At 37.6% G+C, this 22982-nt stretch overlaps 1 protein-coding gene across 4 annotated transcripts in view; it reads left to right on the top strand.

Annotated features, from left to right (window-relative positions):
- The first annotated feature begins 225 nt into the window (after positions 1-225).
- The window catches only part of LOC124856095 (voltage-dependent calcium channel subunit alpha-2/delta-3-like), a 48764-nt gene continuing 26007 nt past the window's right edge, over positions 226-22982 (top strand). For all 4 annotated transcript variants that reach the window (XM_047346288.1, XM_047346289.1, XM_047346290.1 and 1 more), the window contains exons 1-11: positions 226-449; positions 1709-1790; positions 3922-4143; positions 5479-5595; positions 8296-8355; positions 15206-15368; positions 15884-16015; positions 18484-18544; positions 18652-18802; positions 19939-20013; positions 20124-20213. In XM_047346288.1, coding sequence (XP_047202244.1) covers positions 337-449; positions 1709-1790; positions 3922-4143; positions 5479-5595; positions 8296-8355; positions 15206-15368; positions 15884-16015; positions 18484-18544; positions 18652-18802; positions 19939-20013; positions 20124-20213 — 1266 coding nt within the window. In that variant the 5' untranslated portion in view covers positions 226-336. The remainder of the gene's footprint in view (positions 450-1708; positions 1791-3921; positions 4144-5478; positions 5596-8295; positions 8356-15205; positions 15369-15883; positions 16016-18483; positions 18545-18651; positions 18803-19938; positions 20014-20123; positions 20214-22982) is intronic.

Below are 22982 nucleotides of genomic sequence, written 5' to 3' on the forward strand. Positions count from 1 at the left end.
AAAGCCAATCTTTGTCTCCAAAAAAATGATAATCTGCTTCTCAAAGCTACTGAGCTGCAAACAAAGAGAGGAGCTCTGTAATTCCTGCACCATGAGCCGAGTGGGTTTTCCAGGAGGGTAGGGGGGAGGAAAAGATGGAGAAACATGCTGGTGGATGATGCTCTCTCTCTTTCTCTCTCTTTCAAACCCACGCAGATACAGTAGTAGGGCTGAGGACGTGTTGGCAGTGGAAGCAGAAGGTGGAGAAGTTGCACTGTGGGAGGGGATTGAGCTGCACCACGCTCAAACGGGATTTTCACTGTGCAGATTTTTTCTAGAGGTAGCACAGAGCTGGAAATGGGAGGAATCTGCAGAATCCAATTCTTGCACACGTTCCTTCTTCTCTGGATCTTCATCGGCTGGAATGTGACGGCGGTGACGGGGTCCCAGCAAGGGATCCCTCTGTCAGTGTGAGTGACAATTAGGTGGATGCTCAGTTTTTTTTGTTTTGTTTTTTTACTCATCTAAACAGTTTGTTAAATTTTGTAAAGAGGTCTAAACATTTCAACTTAATATGTTCAGCATCAAACATGTTTCAGACTGATTGTGATTTCTTCATTGCATCTCGGAAAAATAGTACTTTAGTTTGGACACTATACTATTTCAGAAAATTTGCAGAGTGATGAAAAGCTGTTGGGTAAACTGTTAAATGTGACAGACACAACCAACTGCTTGTTTTGTTGAAATGCTTGTTAATAATTCACTCAACTAAGCTTTAGATTAGCTAAATTCTAAGAAATACTTAATAAATGTGTCATCATTAGAGTCCTCTATATGGATTTGCCTAAAAAAGCACAAGCAACAAAAAGTTATATTTTCTTCTTAACAGAAATTACAATTTAGGAAAACATCACTGATCATTGTATTATGTTACACCAATCAATCGTTTCTGGGGGTGCTGTTACGTTATCAGCTGATATGGTTAAATTTGAAAGTTTATCATAAAACAAATGTGTAAATTATATCCAGTATTTCTTCAGGGGATTTGCGGTGAAGAAAAAAAAACTGCATTGCGCACCTTTTATAACAAAACCAATAAACACCTCAAAGATTTCACATAGAATTTGAAAGTTTAAGTTTATATTGATGATAAATTGAAAAAAGAAAAAAGAAAAAACAGGATGAAATATGTTTTTATTCTTCTTTGTGAAAATTTGGAAAACCTTTTGACACAATTTGAAGCTTTCAGGAACACTTTAAAAAAATTAATCAATCTTGTTTAGTGAAACTGAAAATAAGCATGCATCATCCATACAAACATCCGCTGACAAAATGTTTTTTTGGTTTTTTTTATGAAGCATTTTCTCTCATTTTCTCCAATAAGTGTCCAAAAGGCACAACATACATCTAAGCATGTGAAACAACGTTTCCGCTAAGCCTTACAGATTGTTGCTTCACAGAAAAGTGGTTTAAATGACATCCCGGTTTAAATAATTACATAAAAGGTGAATAAAATTCACTTATAATGTGTAATTTTAAGCCATATGGATCATTTGACTAATGGTATCACATAAAGACGAATGTTTAACAGCTGCAGTAGACAGGGAGTCTTGGTTTAGTTACCCAAACCATCATATGTGTGTTAGTTACACTCTTTTAATGTTTCTTTCTGAAGTTAATTTGGTGACTCTTTGCCAATTTATCAGTTTTCCTTTCGCTTCTTTGGCAGTGTAAAGCTTTGGGCCTCCGCATTCGGTGGAGAAATCAAATCAATTTCCGCAAAATATTCTGGCTCCCAGCTATTGCAAAAGGTATGCTTCTCACTTCTTAGTCTTTTCTTTAAATATAAATGAATTCCTTGTTTGTCTCACAGTTTATGGAGTAACATCCACTTATGTTGTAATGTTGTCTTTTTCTCCTGATGGCTGCAAGGGATATTTGAGTGTCTCAGCTGAACATTTTGGCCTTATTCTGGCCTTATTTTAGAGGAGACTCAGGTGTGTTTGGAGAGCTGTGTGGGTGTGTGTCAGTGTGTCTTTGAGTCCATGTGTGTTTGACGTGACCCATTAACCGCAGCTCTGTTTCCCTCACTCATCTCCTCTCTCCTGTGAACTCTCCTGAGTGGGGAGCGTCGAGCCTCGGCTGTGAACGTGGCGAGCTAAAAGAGCGTGTGTGGAGGGGATGAAATGATGAACAAGATAGTGGAATAAATAGAGAACGCAAGATGCAGATTATCTTTGTGACCACTTGATGGCAGAGGTGGGTTCAAGGCAATCATGGTGAAGTCAGGTTGATGAATGGTGACCAGTCCTTTTCACTTCACTGGGATTACACCAGAGGATGTGCAGTAAACAGCTCCTCTGTATGAATGCTGTATAACGGCAACATTGTGTGTGGTTACACCAAACATCAGCCTAAGACCCTAAAAACTTTAGAGGCACAACAGGCACTTCCTGTTAAGCTTATCACCTACCAGCCACTGCTAACAGAGTTTCAGTAGAAATGTAGTAGAGATGGGAAGGAAAGCCCAGGTTAAATTGTTTTTTCTCAATTCAAAGAAATCTGTTACCATTCAATTGCGACAATGTCAACATATCAATTAAAATTTGCTTACACTTTGGTGGTTTGTGCATGCAACCTTCTCCTTTACAAAGGGAAGAGATTTTAAACTTTTTTAAGAAAAGTAGGAATCCAATTTTAGTCCAAACTATGTTTTAATGAATCTAGAAACTGTGTTGAATAATTCAGTCCCTTAGTGACCTGTCTAGTTATTGTAACTGTAATACTTGTCTTCATTTAATGTTGAATTGATCCCAAAAATCATGGACATTTTTCTGTTTTATGTGTTTTCTAAAACCCCACGAATCAAATAAATTTAAATTTGACCTACACATAAACTCATTGTTACATACAAATTTACACAAAAATGTTTAACAATTGGATGTGCAACTTTTTCAGCTGACTAATAATTTAAAAATAAGGTTGTATTCTACCTGTTATGCCTTGAGTTTTGAGGTTCAGTTGAGATCTTTACATTTTCCTTGAAATTTGGTGTTTGAGAGCAGTACTAGAAAAAAGCTGACTGTTATTAGGTTTTTAAAGTAGTTTGTACTTGTATAACTTTATTATGAAAGCAATCTGGGGAAGAGATTAAACTGATTGATGCAGCAAATCTTCTGTGTAAGTTTATGCTAAAATAAATGATACGTTTTAGAGAAATTTTTCACCAGCTTGACTCAGGTTTCTTTTTTGCTTTCTGAGAGAAAAAAAGAGACACAGTTGCTTAGTTGCTTTTTGGTTACTTAAACAAAACTATAGGGAATCTGTAGCTTTTCTAATTGTTTTGTTTGTTTTATAGTTCTGATAAAACTTTGCAGGTTTAGCTATTCTTTCTTGTCTTGGTCTTAGAAGCTTTACAGTAGAAGGTTCCTGTAATTATGTACACAAAGAGGAAAAATCTAAAATCTGTGCTTTTAATCATTTCTTTAAATGGTTCTTTTTCTTGGCGTGTCCAGCTGTCCAACAAAGATGTTTAATAAAGTAAAGAGATCTTTGTATGTGCAAATTATAAAAGAAAGAATTAAATAAATTCTGATTGTTGTTGCAGGTTTAAATGGCTGTTATAACTGTTTCCAAAGTTGTTCAATAGCTGTGATATCACTTTGTTATATGATATGATATAATGCAGTAAGATTCACAGCTTGTCTGTGTGAGCTCCTGTATTCCAGTTGCTTATGTCTGAACTGAAAGACATAGCATGATGTAGGGCTGCTCTCTGTTGCATAGGAAGCAAACTTACATGTAGATAAAAGGTAATCATGACACTGAGTATTAACTTGAATACTGTTAAAAAACTGATGACAACTTCGATCGTTCCCCTAAATGCATTCAAGACTGTGTTATTCATAAAATCTCAGCTTTGAACTAATTTATTGTTTGTAGGAGCTGTGGTCCATTACAGCGCCTCGTCAAGGAGCCAACTCCACTACTGAGGCCAGTCCCCCAGTCAGGGCCACCAGCAGGATTAACCCCAAGATCACAGCTGCTTGTCTTTGGGAGGAGAGTGGAGCACAGCGAGGAATTCCTCGAAAATACGGAGAAAGTGTCCAAACGGCATTTAGAAAACGTCTTCAAGCCCAAAACCCAGGACTCTCCTGCCCTGAGGTAACAGTTCCTTTATACCAGATCTAGGTTTGACTGTGTGGTGTGAACTGAAGCATCATGCAGTATGTTAGAGAACATGCATTTCATCAGTGTACAAACGCATCCTGCCATCCACCATGCAAATTTTTTTCTAATGGCCATATAAGCACTCTGCACATTTTCTTGTGCATGCAGGCGTATCTGGAGAGAGCTGTTTCGAACCAGTCAGCACAAAGCATCGAGCTGTTATCCAACAGACAGATTGTTAGAAAGATGATCATCACCTGCTTTTTATTGTGATCTCCCTGATTTCATTACAATTCCTGTGAATCTGAGGAAGCTCAGAGGCTCCTCTGGCTCCCAGAGCTCCTGCATCGGTCATTAGTCTAATCAATAATCATGATCAGGGGTTTTGAAAGATGACGCTTGACCTCCACTTTACGACATAAAGACTTGCGAGGTGGTGAGGCTGGGGGTCTGTGCCAGGGCTGGGGGCTTGGGGTGCTGGGGCGAGGAGGACAGGCGTGAAATGAACTGTTCTGCTCCACTGCAAATTCACACTCTTCCTTTCAGTAGGTAATTTGTCGCCTCATGTTCTGGTGTGTGTGTCCTCTGCACACATTCTGTATTCCTTTTGAATGTGTGAGCCTACTGTGTTCTTTTCAGGATAACGTTAATGGAAGCAGCTGATAGTGTGAAAATGTGAAGGATTTTGTTTTTATTTGATGTGTGTTACAATCTGTGCGTGCGTGCCAGGCAGGTGTTGGATTATGTAATGCTATATTCCTCTGAGCCGAAGCAAGCTTTTGTTCTACCACAGGAGGTCCTGTACATCCAGCAGAATCAGCATTATTTGAGGTGTAGTTCATTACCCGGACTTGCCCGAGCTTGACATGTTATTATCTTTCTCTTGTGCTTTGACTCCATTTCAGTTATCCTCTTACCATGCATAGCCTTCACTCCCATCCATGCACCCCCTCACCATGACGACCCCTACATGGCCACCTCCAGCCAATCGGAGTGAAAAAGATACCCTGCTCATGCAGGCAATCACTGAGAGCAGATAAAGACAGTCAGTCGTTTTGAGCTGCAGGTTTTATCAGGCGCTCATCTAAGTCTGGCTGCATGCATCATGTCAGCAAACACATGAACGTTTATAATCCTTACTTAACAGCGCTCGCCTCTCTGGAGTGAGTGAAGTGGAACAATGCAGTACTGCTATGTTATGAAACATCTTATCATTTCCTCATTTTGTCATTTATTGTGAATAGCTGCATCAGGCTTGATGAGTTGCCCCCTGTGTTTGAAGATCTCACTCATCCTGGCTGTCACTTTTGTTTATGATTATTTTCTCAGAAATATAAAGAGCCTGAAAAGTCGATCAGAGTGGAGGAGATTGACGGTGTGAAGCTGGTTAAAAACCTGGCTGTGAAGATGGAGGAAATGTTCCAGAGAAAAGCAGAGGCAACCAGGGTAGGTAAAAATACAACTTGTCAAGGAAAACAAATCAGGGCTCAGTTTATTCACTGCAGAGCAGAAAATGGGAGTCTGTGGAACAGTAAAGGTGGAGTTGGGATGTCCCTAGAAATTGAGATGGAGGCTCAGGGGTGTTTTAGCTTTTCTGAAAGGTAGTAGCTCAATAAAATAATCTCACATGTTCTGATGATGCTATTTATCTTCACAAAAACTCCTACTTACATGTCGCCCTCCATAGTTATTAGGACTCCTGGTAAAGATGTGTACAAAAGCTTTAGAATAAATGGCTGTTATGGAAACTTGATGACTTAAAGTTGCAACTATTTTGCTGCAGCTGCCCTAGTGTGAGTTTTTTTCCCCTGCTGTACCACACTGTTCTCTCTGCATGGTGGCAAGATAAACCTGAGTTGTCATCCAGCTTGATTGTCACAGATCCACTGGTTTTAAACTTTTTAGTTATTGCTCTGACTCTAGATAAAATTAATGTATCTAAACAGCTGTTTTATAGTATCATTTACTGACTCAATGAAGATCAACAAACAGTTTGGACTCTGTTATCTTATTAAAAGTCTCCTTTTAGATGGTCTTGCTTGCCTCTTGTATGTGGATGGGTCCTACATTACCTACTGCTGGCACATTTTAAAGAGTGGCTGGGACAAAGACTTATTTTGTGTCACATAATATTAATAGGTCAACAATAAAAGTTCACTCTGATAAACCTAAAATAGTGAAATATAAATGAAAATCTTTATATTTCTTTAATTATTGTTGGCAATCATTGTGCAACCAGTAATTGTCTCATAGGTTTTTATTTCTTAACTTCATAAATGTACTTAAATAAAGGTTGGATTTTTCTGAGTTTGTCATTTTGACAAAATGCTGCTCTGATAACAAATCTTAACCAGAGATCCTGATAGGTGTTAATACTGCAGCAGTATTTAAGGAGTAGCAGCAAAATAAGTAAAATAAAATGCTTAAATTATTAATTGAGACCATGAGTTCAGTGGTATACTGGGGCATCCGTGTTTAAATAGTATGTTCAAAGTGTACCTGTTATTGGTGGAGCAATAGTTTTTACAGCACAGAGAACTAATAGAATATGTGTTTCAAAAGTGTTTCTTCTGTAATTTGAGGGATAAAACGAAGTGAGTGATAAATTATGACTAAAAATATATATCAATTTCAAACGGACTAAAGTCATCAAAAATAAATATTATGGAATTGACAATGGTCAACATAAAATGGAAATGCCAAATTAAAGCACAAGTTTCATAAAACTGCGCCTAATTAAATCTGTTAAATCTCTTTCCACCTTTAGATGTGCTGTTTAGTACATTTAGAAATATGCAGCTCAAACATTATATGATTTAGTTATTTCATTAGTCTGGGATACGATGAGAATGATAACAAGGTCAATAAATTTATTTAAGTCATTAACTGAAGTAAATACCATTCAGAAAATTGTCAGTTATGCTTTTGTAATTTTATTCTCAAATCGGTGAATACGTTTTATGAGTTTCTGCGTTACTCGGGGTCTGTGTTTTTGTAGTACAGGTTAGTCTCTTCTCATTTCTTACAGAACAAACTCTTGGTTTCTGTTTAGTTTCATGATATGTTTCGGAGCAGCATCACCTTATCTAAGACCTACGAGCTTGGGAGCATTTTAGTGCTGCACCTCTGCAAGGACTGCTGGGGAATGATAAGGGTTATCTCTTTGCGCATGATCCCAAGAGTATGATAAGTCGCGACAATTAGGGTGTGAATTATGGCGTTTAATTTAATAAAAGAGATTCTACGAGATAAGTAAGGATTACATTTTACATGTAAAAAATGTGCGACTATGTGGCTGCATTAAAAGCATATAGTACAATATCAACTTAGAATTGACCGTGTAATCATTTTGGCTTCAAATCACAGGGTTCAAAACGTGTTTTGGCTTTAGGAGAACGAGAAGCTTTTAACAAGGTGCATCTTATTAAAAGGAAAATATGCGTTCTCCACCCTCTCCATTAAACAGTAAATTCAAGCCATGATGCTTTACTCCTCTCTCTTTGCTGACGAAACAAGATTTCGCTGTGAGGTCAAATGAATTTGGCTCAGCAGCCTGAGTTGTGTTTATGTTGCAGTTATTTTTGACACATGTGACAGATGTTAATTACCTGCTTGGCTCCTAAGGCAAGAACGATTCCAGTGCTGTTTTTCCCCCAGAAACACCAATGCTAAGCACATTTTTATTTTTTTCATTTATTTTATTTTATTTTTTATCCAGAACCGCGTTATTACAGCTGTAAGTTATCGCGCTTTTGGTGAGCGCCGCGACACCAAGCCTCCATCCATCATCCCGCCGCTATGTGGACTTTAAGGTTTATATGGATTGCATTTTATGCATACAATCCGTAAAATTCCCAAATGCATTTTAAAATATATTATAAAAATGAAAAACATTCTTAGTATTTTTCACCACTTAAATATAGGCATATATAGGAATCTTATAGGTGAACACCGTAAACATGCAACACGCATTGCAGAGGGAACGTCAAATCGAAGTTTTTGTTTGGTGGCGAATGCTTATACATTTTGTGCATTATCTAAATTTGATTTTGTCCACAAAATAAGAATACTATATGTCCTGAATGCTGGAGGCCTTCTGCAAGTAACACATGTGCACGTCTTAATGGGCCTTTCTCCTTCTCTCAGCGACTGGTGGAGGCTGCGGAAGAAGCGCACCATCAGCACGAAGACAACCCAGACCTGCAGGTGAGTTTCAGTCAAGAATAAAAAACAAATATTTAAAAAAAGAGAGGGACCAAAATCTTAAAAATGTGGAGCATGAATTATTGTTAATTGGACCGACGAGGAGCCTCTGCAAGGTTAGAGAAGGTTAATAGGTCCTGAAATTTTCAAATAGCCCAGCCATAATTATCTTTCTTCTGCTCTGATGTCCTGTCAGTTGGTTGATACATAAGGTCCCTGGGATGAACAATGCTGCACTTATCCAAGGCTAGCGTCAGTACGCTGATATGACTTACCTCACAGAGCAAGAACACATCTGTGCAACAACTTAAACCTTTATATCGTAGCTGGAATAACCTGCTGTGATTACACCTGCAGGTCTGGGTTGCATTGATACCTTTTGTACCTTTTTTTGGAAGAAAATAAATAATCTCCCTTTGTCAGTTTTCAAAGAAGGTTTTAAGGAATCTATAATCAGCCTAGAACAATTCCGTCCAGGTTAGACAGTTCTTAGTGTTGTTTTATCATGCTTGTCTTAATGGTTGTCTAAGCAAAACATGAATGGGAGTTTTTTTGTTTTTGTTTTGTGTTACAAATAAAGTAACGATTTCATAAATCTCAAACTGTTTTCAATAATCAATGTTGAATAATTGTCTTCAAATGTGAACACTATTTGAGGTTATGAACTATAACTACTTGAGTGCACTCCAGATTCCTTAAAAACAAACCTTAAATTGAGCCTCTAATATGAATCTCATATCAGGTACTAGCTTCAAAATGTGTCCAGGTCGGAGCTGACATCATTTCCTTTGTAGGAAATAATGTCAGACCCTTTTTTGCCAACCTCTGATACAGTTGCGCCCTGGCTGAAGAGCCATAGTATCCCTATTAAAAAAGACTACTGTTGGTTTGGTGGTATATATTTGCCAGTTATCAATGAAAATATGTTTGAAGGCACAAGCAACGTTTTTGAGCGCCTGTGGAGTTCTGGAACCGCTGGGCCCAGGCCGGACGGCCATATTGGCCACATTTTATGTAAAAAATAGGGCCTACAGCAGCGTTATTGTTCTGCCATTAAAAAACAGAGAAAGAATCAGAGGTACAGTTATTTTGAGCTATTAATATATTTATAGCTGCACCTGTACGGGACACTGTTAATCGACTCATTGCGAATTTGCAGGGCGCACTGTCTGAGCCCCTCGGTCTCTGCAGTGAAAATGCAGTATTTCCCCGCGCTCTCCCTCTTGTCTCTCTCTCTCTCTCTCACTGCACCGTGGACAAAGATAAATGAAACTCTTTTTTGCGCAACGCATTGTTTCAGCCCCATGGCTCTAGATTGGAAAGCGCATTCGAGCAACAAAACACAGAAATAACGGCTGCAGTTTGCAGTTAGTAGAAGCATTTACATCGTCTGAATACATTCAGCACCCTTGTTTCCTCCACTTGTTTCCATCGTTGTTTATACCCGCAGAACCAGACAGGAAGATTGAAAATTCAAATAAGATTTTTATCTCACTTCTTTGTAATGCCCTGTCTTTTTGGAGAATTGAAACTCAACGATTCAATTTTCATGCCTTCGAGTTTAAGTTTAAAATCAACATTCTTGACCCCAGTAATGTATAATAAAGTATCTGATTTTTTTACAATGAAAAATACAGTGCTTATTTTCTATATACATATTTATAGAACATTATCAAACTCTGGCATCATTTCATTCATTTTTAACTAAACAAATGCGTCTTATCATTGTTGGGTACTGGCATACAACACAGGCTTTTACATGTCATTTAATCTAAATGGCCATTAAAAAAAAGTGAGGAAGATGCAATATCCACCTGTGGTAGTAATGATCTGATGTCCTGATGTCGCTCCCTCTGGCATCATTTAGTGAACCGCCGCCTCCTCTGTCACAACGCGTTTTTCACGCGTCATTTCACCAACCACAGGCAGATACGCCGGCTGCACTTATCTCAGCTGCTTCCCGTCAGGACAGTCAGATCTGACCTGAGTCCAGCCTGCGGTGCAGAAGGGAGGCTGTTTAGATCATTTCTGATGGTGCAGTTCTGACTTATTAATATTTATCATAATTTATATAGGAAAAAAGCACATACAAGATGTGGGGTGTTTTTTATTATGAGAAGCCACTCTAGCAGCCCTTAACCACAATGTATTTTCTTCAAAACCTGAAAATAATATATATATATATTGAATTTAAGCTTTTCCAGTGCTTAAAATATTCAAACTATCAACAAAATTAATACCAAGAAAGAAGTATTTTTGTTGTTGTTATTTTTTCAAATCCTAAACCACATGGTTTTTGGCAATATTTAAAACTGAGTTTTGTAACACCATAAAATGAATTAAAGTATTTGAAGGTGTTTTCCCTGATTATAAAATAACTGTTTCACATCTATAGTGCCCTGCAGAAATTTTCACTTTGTCACATTTTGTATTGTGACAACCACAAACGTAAAGGTATTTTATTAGGATTTTATGTGAAACACAACTGAGTATGAGTGTGAAGTGAAAGGAAAGGATGTATGTTTTTTTTTAAATACAAATCTGAAAAGTACCATATGCAGTTGAATTCAGACCCATGTTTACCAGTGAAATAAAACTCCCTTAATAAGTCACCTAATTAGTAAATAAGAGTCTATCTGTGTGTATCTTAATCTTACAAAAAAACAGCTGTTCTATGAAGGCTTTCCATGTTTTTTAGAGAACATTAGTGAACAAACACCATCAGAAAGTCCAAGGAACACGCCACGCAGATCAGGGATAAAGTTGTGGAGAGGTTAACAGTAAGGATAGGCAATAAAACACGAACTTCTCATGGAGAAATGTTCAACTCATCATTCAATACAGTATGAAACAAATGTAAACCCAAACTGGCATGTCTGGCAAGAACATGATTAATCAGAAAGGCTTCCAAGAGGCTTATGGAGAAGCTGCAGAGATCCACACCTCAGATGAGTGAATCTGTTGACAGGACAACTATTAGTTGTGTACTCTACAACAGTGGCAAGAAGTAAAGCATTGCTGAAAAAAGCAATGACAAGGTTTGCAGTTTGCCACAAGCCATGCAAAGCAAATAGCAAACAAGAAGAAGAAGGTAAGAGACCAGAATAAACGTTATGGCATACATGTGAACAGTTTTGCAAGATGCCATATCTGATGCACAGTATAAGAGGATTTCTGTAGAGTTTGTTTAGCAGATAGTAATAAGAAGAGCTGGCCTGTTACGCACAAAAAAGCTCAGCGAGAGTCCTCCCTTGTCACCATAAGCTTGGTTGTACAGTGAGGCCCCTGCAGTCTGTAATGGAGGGCACATCTCTGCAGTATGGCCTCCAGCTAACTGCAGCGCTGTGCGAATCAGTGGGCCGTATCGGAGAACTGCAGTCCCACGGCCTGCTCCACAGTAATAACCCTTGTGGCTAACGTGCCTCTCTACAGCACTGAATTTTTGCTGAGTGTGCACGTCCCCCCTCCCCGCCATGCCCATCCGAGGCTCCTCCTTCCCCTTTCTGAGCACTGCCGCAGCTCGTCAGAGAGCTGCTCAGGCGTGGTATGAGCTGTCAGAGGCTGCTTGATGGTGATGCCCGCTCAGTCTCCCCGGAGAGTGATGCTGTGGAGTCCATCAGGCATCTCTCCCTCTCTCCCTCCCCATATCTCCCATCTCCCTCTTTCCCTCTTGGTGCGCACAATAGAGGCCATGGAGAGGCCGCTCAGACAGGATGAGTTATTCTTTAACTGCAGCAGCAGCAGGCAGCGAAGGACAGGTCATGCAAACTGTAAGCACCGACTTTTTCACTTTACACAAAGTCCTCCTAGCATATCCAGGGACATTCTTGCATTCAATTAGTGATGAATCTCTTTTAAGTACATTTTAATAAATACAGAAAATATGATGAAAAGCTGTTTAATGAGAAATTTGCAAATACTAATTTGTTCACTTTTCTTACTGACTAATCATCCATGTGTGAAAATCCTCTTGAGTAATTGACTCCAAGCTTCTATAGTGAGAGAACCGTATTGTTTTAGGGCATTCTGTTACTGGACTTTATTAGAGGGGATATTTCTTACTGCATTTAAATTTGCTGGGTTGTTTTTTTTCTTACCTGTGTCAAAGCACTAATACTTTGTTGGACTGGAATACCTCAAAGCAAATCTGAGGTAATCCCACAGGGCCTATGTAAGATGAGCAGTTCCAGTTAGAAGTATAAAAACTTCCTTTAACACAGTGTGCCTTGCAAATGTTTTCATACCTTTCAACTTTTAGTTTTTACACAATTGGACATGGTTTAGCTAATCCTGCTTTAAAGTCTCCTCAACGTTATCCCTGACATGCCTGCTGTGTTGTGTACCCTGGTCTTCTCAGACTGGCACAGGTGGCAGAGTGTGTAGCTGTGGGTCCTATGCCCTCTTCTCTCAGGGCCATAGAGGGAAAACTGCTTCTTCAAAGTAATTAGGGACATCCTCTCTTCTTTGAGAATCTTTGGCTCAGATTGTTTTTTTGCAGAAGCTCAGGCAGCCAGTTTCAGGTCGTATTTTCGGCCAGGCTTCGGTCACCAGATACACAAACAGCAGACCCTATTTTGCTTCGCATCCATGGTTTCTTCGTAACCAATGCAGCCTGTGGAGAGATGTGGGCAAAGAGGAAGAAATGCTTCATCAAGATGCCACTTTGAGCATTCTCTGGATCAAGAACCTCTAAAAACTCCCTGGGGGCATCGTATCCTTCCACTATCCTTGACTGGCACTCTTAAGCACTTTTCTTGCACCACTCCATTTGTTCTCAAATGCTATGTTCATCAGAAGACCTCAGACCTAAAATCATCTGTCCATTACATTTTTTCTGTGCCACTTTCCATTGCCTGAGAGTCTGAGATGTTTCTTTGACAATTCTGACTTCAAAGTTGATTCTGACACTTTACAAGTTATCCCAAACTTTGGAACAATAGTTTATGCTAATGTTCCAGTCCAGAATGTGCTGTCATAATTTACAGCAGGTGGTAACTTCTCAAGTGTATAATTAACGTGTTTTAGCATTTATTTAAATTAGCACAAAGACAAATAGGTAAGGTCAGTCAGCTCACTGTAGGTGTGAGAATGGAAATCCATCCATTTTCTATGCCTCCCTAATCCTGTTCAGGGTCTTGATGTTGCTGATCTCCAGCAGTCAAAGGGGCGCTACCTCCTGGACAGGCAGCCAATCCATCAAAACAACAACTCAGAGACACGAATCAAGCAACTATACACACTCATAGCTCAGGATCATTTAGAAACTCTTTTGTCCCTAACATGCATGTTTTTAGACTGTGGGTCAAACTGCATGCACAGACGTTCCAGAGGAAAGTTGAACCCAGCTGTCACACAACAGCATTAATCTCTGCTCCATGACTGAATATGACCCTTGGAGTAATCTCTAAACCACTGTAGAAGCTGTTTAAACTGGTAACCAATACGATAAACAATATTAAACATCGGTGCTCTAGTATAAAACATTAACTTTTGTAGATGTCTAAAAATGACCTAAACAAGAGGGGGGAAACAGCTTAGACTGTCAAAAATACAGAAATTGGCAAATCACTAAGCAGCCATGAAGATGAAGATGTTGGAACATGTTTCTATCAAAGGTCAAATTTATTTGGCATAACTAAAGATGAGGCTGATTTCTAAAAACAAGAGGTTTGACTGAAGTTTACAAGTTTGCATGAAAACCAAAGCTTTTGGACAAATAAAAGAAAGATTAGGATGATGGAGCACATTGACTGGAGATGTGCTTGGACCTTTATTTTATTTTTAAGCATGGTGTTTGCATTATCATGGTCGGAGAAAATGTTTTATTTTAGTTTTAATTTAACCTTTATTTATCCAGACTGGTTAGATTAAGAAAAGTTTCCAGTAATCCAGTAACCTCCTGATGAATATTCATTCACTGTAAAGTTTAGTAAAGGAGCATCTTAATATTTTAGCCTAATTATATTATATTATATTATATTATATTATATTATATTATGGATTAGTGTTTTTGTTGTGTTTATTAAAAAATTAAGACAACTGTTTGTGGATGTGTTCTCTACTTAATTTAAACAATTTTAAAATTATCATAAAAACTTCAAATACATTAATGCATTTTTACAATTTCTATTTTCAGCACAACTTATATATTTTATAAACTGAAGAAGTGTCCTGACAAACAGTTTCTTTATGAACATAAATCTATTTTTATCCTATTCAGGGATCCAGTAGTGAACAGATCTTTTTATATTGCTACAGTATATTTGCTGTAAAAATCAACAGTCATGCCATCTTTACTGAAAATTTCACCTAATACTGGTTTCAAAGTTATCTTCAGTATGTAGCTAATTTCCATTTTGTCTTAACTATGGGATACAACAGTAATTTGTTTTGCTTCTTTTTAGTTCTTGTTATTTTTTTCTTTTTGTATATGATAGAGATAAAAAAAGAAAGATTTGTATATCCTTTCAAAATCCTCATTAGATGAAGAGGAAAAATGCTTTATTGTCCCACAATAGGGAAATATCAGGTGTATCAGCAGCAAAGTAAAAGGCAAATGGAAGCATACAGACACACATAAGGTGAAAAATATATACTATAAAAAACAAAAACAAAAAAAAGCATGTGACCTCCTATAAAATGCCTCCCACATCAATAAACTACACAGACTTAGCTGGAGTAACATATACCGTACTAAAAACACAAGCTTGCCTGAAAAAAGAAAATAATAATGATAAAAAATAATAATAACAATAATCTTATGATTATTATGTTAGGATATGCTACGATCTCTTGATGGCTCTAGTTCAATCTTAATGTCTTACACTGTGTGTATTCCCTCCTTGTATTGTAGTATGAGTACTTCAATGCTGTGCTTATCAATGAGGTGAATGAAGAGGGCAACAACGTGGAGCTGGGGGGAGAGTTCCTCCTGGAGCCTAATGACCATTTCAAAAACCTTTCAGTCAACCTGAGCCTCAGCGTGGTGCAGGTGCCCACCAACATGTACAATAAAGGTGAGAACTTGTGTTGCATGCCAGAAAGACAGGGCTGTGTGAGAGTTATTTACCTACAGTTCAGGAGGCTGATGAAGAGGGAGGAGAGATGGAATGGGATAAGTGAGTGGTGAAAGTGAGGAATGGTAGCTGGAGATGTATCAGTGCCACAAGCTGTTGGAAGTAAAGTCGGGCAATCGATAGCAGCCCAAACATAAAGGCAGAGCTGTTTGTAAAGATGATGTTCATACGGTAGCAGCTCAGTCGCTTCTTGTTGTCACATCGCCTGGGTGGCTTTTGTTTGGCTCAAATATACTCCCTATAAGTCTCTGCTCTCTGCACAAAGAGAGGCTCATCCAGCAGCAGGAGGGGAGGGGATGATTTAGATGCAGCCATTGTGTTGGCTTATGAGGGAGTCAATAAGGGACAAAGGTCAATCCTGCAGTCACTAATGGCGACCAAGATGGCTACCATTATCACCATTTAATTCACTTATCTGCCTCTTTGCCTCTGTGTCTCTGTGTCCTCCTCCTCAGATCCAGATATTGTGAATGGGGTTTACTGGTCCGAGGCCCTGAACAAAGTCTTTGTAGAAAACTTTGAAAGAGATCCAACACTTATCTGGCAGTACTTTGGAAGTGCCAAAGGCTTCTTCAGGCAGTACCCTGGTGAGAGCTGTCATTGTCGTACTTCACGTGTTTCTGCACCAATTTCTGTTATTTCTTTGCAGCATTTCTTGAAACTTAAGCCAACCTTATAAAAACAATGCGAAATTGTGAATCTTTTCTTTTTTAAAAGCTTAAGTCTAAATCATTTCAGCAGGTAGTTAAGACTATTAATTAATAATAAAAATATTTGTGTCAAGTTCTCCCAGTTGCAAACTGAACAATCTCTCTGAACAATTTTTTATGTATGTAAAAAGATCATGTTTCTACAGTAAAGTCTGAACCTAATGTAGAATAGATCATTTTTAAATTGAGAAGTTACTGATCAAGTTTGGCCATACATTAGACCAGAACATGCACAGTGCATACTGTTATAAGGATTAGCTTAATATGTTTGTGTGTGGGATTGAGAAAAAGACAGAAGAGAAAGCTTTGCCCCATGAGAGCTGTCACTGCAGCAAAAAGAAAAACACTGATCAGAACAAATGATTTAGGCTTTCTAAAGGGGTAATTTGGCTAATGTTGTAATTTTACAGACCATCAGAGAGGATGCATTTAAACAGACCGCAATTAATCAGAATTTGCTAGTGTTAGTCTACAGTCACTGAGGGAACAACCCTCTGTTTCCTAATCCAGAAAAGGTGCTCATGTGATTCAAAACATTTAAATTATACATATGCATTTTGGTATATTCTACAAAATGTTTAACAAGCAGCATAAAACCCAAAAATATGTACCGGTCACAATTCCTGTTCCTTTAAGAACAGGAATATAAGAAGATACAGGAATAACATAAAACAATTCTAGTCTTTTAGGCATGAGTCATGAAATATTAAACTGTTTTAAAGAAGAGTCACTGTCAAGCAGGGTTTTAGTATTTTAAGACAAAGACAATGATTACAGAGTTGTGATTACCAATATGCCAAGATCTGAATTCTAAGTTTCCAACCAATTGGTCTCTGATAATTGCTGTTAAAAAAAACTGCCAAGAATAATTTAAATCTAATTTCTATTTGTATTCTTTTTTATTTTCATAACAAGAAAGATACCTGTCGCTTTGGGCTTATTGTTTACTTTGGTTTTATTCATCAACTCAGGCATGCATAGATTTTTTTTACCCATTTAATCCTTGCAAGATTAGCTGTTGACTGTCTGCAGTGGTCCGTGGGCAAGAGGCATGTACACCTCGGATATTTCACCACTACATCACAGGGCATGTTTGATTCTAAGTGAATGAGTTTTTCAGAAAATATTTTTTTTATTTGTAAAGCAAAATCACCATTACACTATTTATCTTATTTTTATCTTCTTTTTTTACTCACCTGTACAGCACTTTGGTTGCCTTTTGGTTTATGAAGGGTTTTATAAATGTTATTCCTGCTTCTGTATATATGTTATGTTCTGCCACAAAATGTTGATAGAAATGCAGAATTTGGCATTTCTGTTTGCTGTTTTACTGCGCATGTACCAGTCCTTGACCAAAGACAGAGGTGCATACAGTGATTTAGGTTTTCTGTAAAAATATAGCAGAATCATGAGGACCTTGCCATCACATATGTTTTTGTTAAGTTATTTTTCAAAAAGCAGCATCCAAACAACTAAGTTTTTTAACTTAAGGTTTATCATGGGAGAGTGTATATGGTGGGGCCGTTGTTAGCACGGTGGCTTTGCAGCAAGAAGGTGCTAGGTTTGAGTTCTGGTCTGGGGTCTTTCTGTACATCTCCCCAGCTTCCACCCACAGTCCAAAAACATGGATGTTAGGTTAATATGTCTCCGTAAATTGCACGTGATTGCAAGCATGGTTGTTTGTCCTGTATCTCTGTGTGTTGCTCTGTGATGGAGTGGGGACGTGTCTTAGATGAACCCCAGCTTTTGGCAACTATGTCCCTGCAAGGAAAAGCAGGTATAGACAGTGAATGATGGTTTATTATGGAGTGCATGTGGTCAAGCTGGACATGGATCTGGGGCTTGAGACTGAAAGCTTGGGGCTTTGTTGTTTAAAATAAACTGCAAAAACATCACATTTATTCTAGTGTAAAATTTACAGATAACCTTCTTTCTTTCTTTGCTCGTAACAGTGGGTTTAAATGTGTTATAGGCACCAAAGTGTGTTTACAAAGGTCATGTTCATTGTACCTGAACATTTTTAAGGTGGTGTAGCTACAATTTAAAAAGTTTGAGGTACTGCTTTAAACCAAATGTACCAAATGTATTAAATCTATTGTTGTTATGTCTACATTTTTTTAATTTAGCAAATCCAGTCACTTGATGATTAAAAGTCTAGACATAAAGTATAATCATATCATTTGTACTTTTTAAGAACCTGAGATTTAAAGAGATTGTCCTCTGAGCTCACAACCCTCCTTCATAATTTACAAACAATATCCTTAGCCTTTGTTTTCTCTTTTGTTAAATAATGTCCACTTATTTCTCTGTTTTCCTGTAAATTTACTTCCTAATTTATTCCACAGGAGTGAAGTGGCATCCAGACGAGCACGGCGTCATCGGCTTTGACTGCAGAAATCGGAAGTGGTAAGTGGGCCCTTCAATCAGAATAGAGGGGAAATTATTTAAATTTGACTAGTTTTCTCATTGCATTAATGTTCTGATGAGGTGTCTAATTTAACTTTATGCCACAGGTACATCCAGGCAGCTACATCTCCAAAAGATGTGGTGATCTTAGTAGATGTTAGTGGGAGTATGAAGGGGCTGAGGCTGACAATTGCCAGGCAGACGGTTTCCTCCATTTTAGACACGCTGGGAGATGATGACTTCTTTAACATCATTGCTGTATGTTTACTTATTTATAGGTCATTTCACTCCTTCGTTGTTATGTAAAAGAAAAAGTTTTTAGGACTTTTTGTACAGCGTCTAGCAAAGGAATCTTTAGCTTTTTCATATTTTGTCAGGTTACAAACTTTTATGTATTTTATTGGAAGTTTGTGATAATCCAACAAAAAGTAGAGTATAATTGTGAAGTAGAGGAAAAATAATACATGGTTTTCAAGATATTTAAAAAAATCAGAAAAGTGTTGTGTGCATTTGTATTATTCCCCCTTAACTCTTATATTCCTAAATAAAATCCAGAAAATTACCTTCAGAAGTTGCCTAACCAAGAACCACAGCAGACAGATCGGGAAACAAAGTTGTGGAGACGTTTAAAGCATAATTAGTTTATTAAACAATACCCCAACATTTCAGCAAGCCCTGTTCAATCATTGTAATGGAGACCAGGGATTCCATTACAACATGTCATGTAATCATTGATATTGTGTGATTTATGATTGAGTTACAGACAAATTGTTTGGGTTAGTTGAGATGTTTATTGTGGTTGTGTTCTGACAGTTGAGGAAGCATTCATGAGAAGCAGAGGAACTTAGCATCCTTCCTGTATTCAAACATGAAAAAAAGTACCAAGACATGACCCCCCAGCTAAAGGCAACCTTAATGCAGTGAAAGGACAGAATTATTTAAGTGGTCAAGAGGCCTGTGGCAACTCTGGAGGAGATGCACAGGTCCATGACTCAGGTTGGTGAACATGTCAACAACCACTATTAGTTGTCCATTTAACAGTTATGGCCTTTAAGGAAAAGTGACAAAAAGAAATCCATTGTTGAAAGAAAGTCATAAGTAATACTTTTTGCAGTTTGTCACAAGCCATGTAAGGGACACAGCAAACACGTGGAAGAAGGTACCCTGGCCAGATAATACCAATATTATCATGCAAATCAGCACATCACCCTGAACACACCATACTGACTGAATGACTGACTGAATACAGTCATTCAGAGATTGTCTATCACATCAAAACCCAATGCAGTAGATTGAATGCTGAAGATATAATGGGTTAAAATGTGAAAAAGCTCAAGGGAAGACAAAGTATGAATGTTTGTAACTGTTGCTTGTTCACTCTTATTTATCCACAGTATAATCAGGAGATCCACTATGTGGAGCCTTGTTTGAATGGTACGCTGGTCAGGGCCGACACAACCAATAAAGATGTGAGTCCTTAAATAAATACAGGGGATCTTAGTAATGCCATAGTGAATGTTTTATGGGATTATGGTGTTTAAAATTGTTGTTGCTTTTAATTGGTTTGGTTATCTATCAGCATTTCCGTGAACATTTGGATAAACTGTTTGCCAAAGGGATTGGGCTGCTGGGTGAAGCTCTGACCGAGGCCTTCACCATCCTGAACGATGTAAGTTTCACTGCAGTATCCTATGACCATTAGTTAAATGTAGATGCTGTTCAAACATTTATGTGTTCTGTTAAACTGTACATAAACAATACATACCAAACAGATTTATTTGTTTTTTGTTGACTGATTTTTTGGGATTATTGTCCATACTAATTTGACATAAACAATAGGATTGAGTGACTACAACAAATGGATTCAGTTTCTTTTTGGTAAAGGATTCACATGGCTAAAACAAGCAGCAAAACTTTCATATTTACATTTGTTTTCAGTGACAGAAAGTATTCACTTCTGAATCTTTACTATTTTATTTTTACTTTACTTAACTAGGAAAGACCTTTTGAAATTGAAATACTTTTTTACCACAGTGACTTGGACAAAAACAGCATTAAAGACATTACACATAAAATATATCTCAAATAGTAGCACCAATAAAATATATTCAAGCATTTGGGAGGTGTGTCTCCCTTTGAAACGCTCCATTTCAATTCCCCGTTCCACTCTTCAAACACGGACACATCTATTCTGAAAAGTGATTAATGGCTCTAATTAATGTCAATGATTAATATTGCAGCTGATTAGAACACAGAGGAGATAAAGCCAGGAGCCGTGCTGCACTTCTTTTATCTCCCTGTTTTCAGACAAGCTGTGGTCGGGGCCGCCAAAGCTGAGGGAGCACAGCTTTTACCTCTGTGTTTGTCAGATTAATTAAAGCTCTGCAATGAAAATGGTAATCAGGTAGCCCGTAGCCTGCTGCTGAAACTTACAGTTATGCAGATACTCTATGTATCAAGTCTGAAGAGCCTATCAGAGACCAAATCGGACAAGAAAGGGGATGCAACATTAATATTAAGATGTTAGGTGAGAGTATCAATGCAACAGAAAATGTACAGAGAACTTCCTGTAACAAACCATTGACATAAAAACAAAGTCTTTGATAAAAACATTTGTCACCACGTAAGGTTGTTAAATTGTTTGGTAAATTGTTTTTTTTTTTCAAAAAGAGGAGCATCAATTTAAAACTGATTTGGTCTGATCAAATCTTATCGATATCAATTGACCGATCCCAGTTAATAATGACTGGCAGAAGTATTCATATCTCTTGATATTTTTGACATTTTGTCTCAATGTAACCACAAACTTCATGGTTATCACCAACTAGTGCACAACTATGAAATTAGACACTGCACATCACCCTAAAATGTCCAGAGTAAAACATGGTGGTGTCAGCATTATGCTATGGGATCCTTTTCTTCAGCAGGGAAGCCAGTTGAACTGGATTTTATTTAAGGGTATCACGGCAAAGGTGGCTGAAAACAGAACCATTCCACACTTTTCAGATTTTTGCTTGTTACAGATCTTATATGGCTGTAATGTGGCAAAATATGAAAAAAATTAAAGAAGTAAGAATATTTTTTCAAGGCACTATAAATATAATTCAGATAACTATGGAAAAATCTAATTTTTCTAGAGTCGACGATTAAACTACAAACTACATAAAAGCCTTGCAAAAGTGCAGAGACCACAGAGAGTGTATTCTTAAGAGTTAGTCCACATTAAGAAGCTGTTGTCACTCTGACATCTGTCAATAATCTCCTCAGCAGCATTAACGTCATTTGATGAATGGACCAGAATTCATCAGTCTTTATCTCAGTAGACATCTAATCATGTCAACTCCTAGAATAAATCAAATTAGTAAGATGCTTTAGTTCTTTATGATGTTTAATATGATCCACTGTCACGCTGTTAGAATTCATTTGTGACAAATCTAAGGTAAATTTAGGCACATTATGAACCAAATGTGTGTTTACTTTAATTATTGTTAAATGGGGTGGAAGTTTTTTTCAAGCATTGACTTAAGGTTTAACATTTCAATTTCTCTCCTGGAGGAAATTCATAAACTGAAACATTCTGCCTTCAAAATGTTTTAATAGTAGAGACTGATTTTTTGTGAAAGTTGTACAATCTGTGCAGCTCATCAAATGTGTTCTTTGTTTGAAGTCATAACTTTCAGCTTTCGCTGATAAAAAGTGTGCAGGCCATTAGGTATTTACGTTATACTTGATTTCACAGATACAGAACTAGTGTAGATTTCAATTGTGACAGAATATCTTCACAACTTACAAGAGAAAAAGATGTTGTGTTTATATATTTTTAAGTTGATGGCTGGTATTTCCGAAGGTTCGCCACTGTTTCATGTTTTCTATCATTCTGCATAACAGCTAGAGTCCCAAAATCTTAAAGATTGCATTTTAACCTTTTCCAGTCATAGATGTCAATGACTTTGTTTCTTCTCTGGGAAATTATGTGTTGTTTTTTGAGATTTTCTAGCCTACTTCATTTTGTCAAACAGGTTCTATTTAAGTCATTTCCTGATTCTACAACTTAGGCAGAATTCAGTCCTGGGTGTGGCTAGTAAAACTTAACCAAACATTACAGTTTTTGAATTACAGTTTATTCAGGATTTACTCAAGTTACCTTTGTGTGATAATAAAACCTTTCTGATGACAAGCATCATGTGATATTGTTGTGCCAGTCAGCAAAGGATGCTGTACAAAATTAGTCTGAATTTGCATAAGAAACTGGTCAAATAAAACTGTAAGTACTTTGCATTGTTGTTTACTTTGTGTTTACCTGTTCTTGAATGAATTGAATGCCTTCTAACACCTGATTCAAAAGCAGAGGAGCTCAGCAGGATTTATCCTGTGATTGTGTCACTATGCACCTCTTTGTCTCCATGGTCGCATTGCTACAGGTCAATAAACCAGTTAA

This window comes from Girardinichthys multiradiatus, chromosome 20 (assembly GCF_021462225.1).
Source record: "Girardinichthys multiradiatus isolate DD_20200921_A chromosome 20, DD_fGirMul_XY1, whole genome shotgun sequence".
Classification (NCBI taxonomy): Eukaryota; Metazoa; Chordata; class Actinopteri; order Cyprinodontiformes; family Goodeidae; genus Girardinichthys; species Girardinichthys multiradiatus.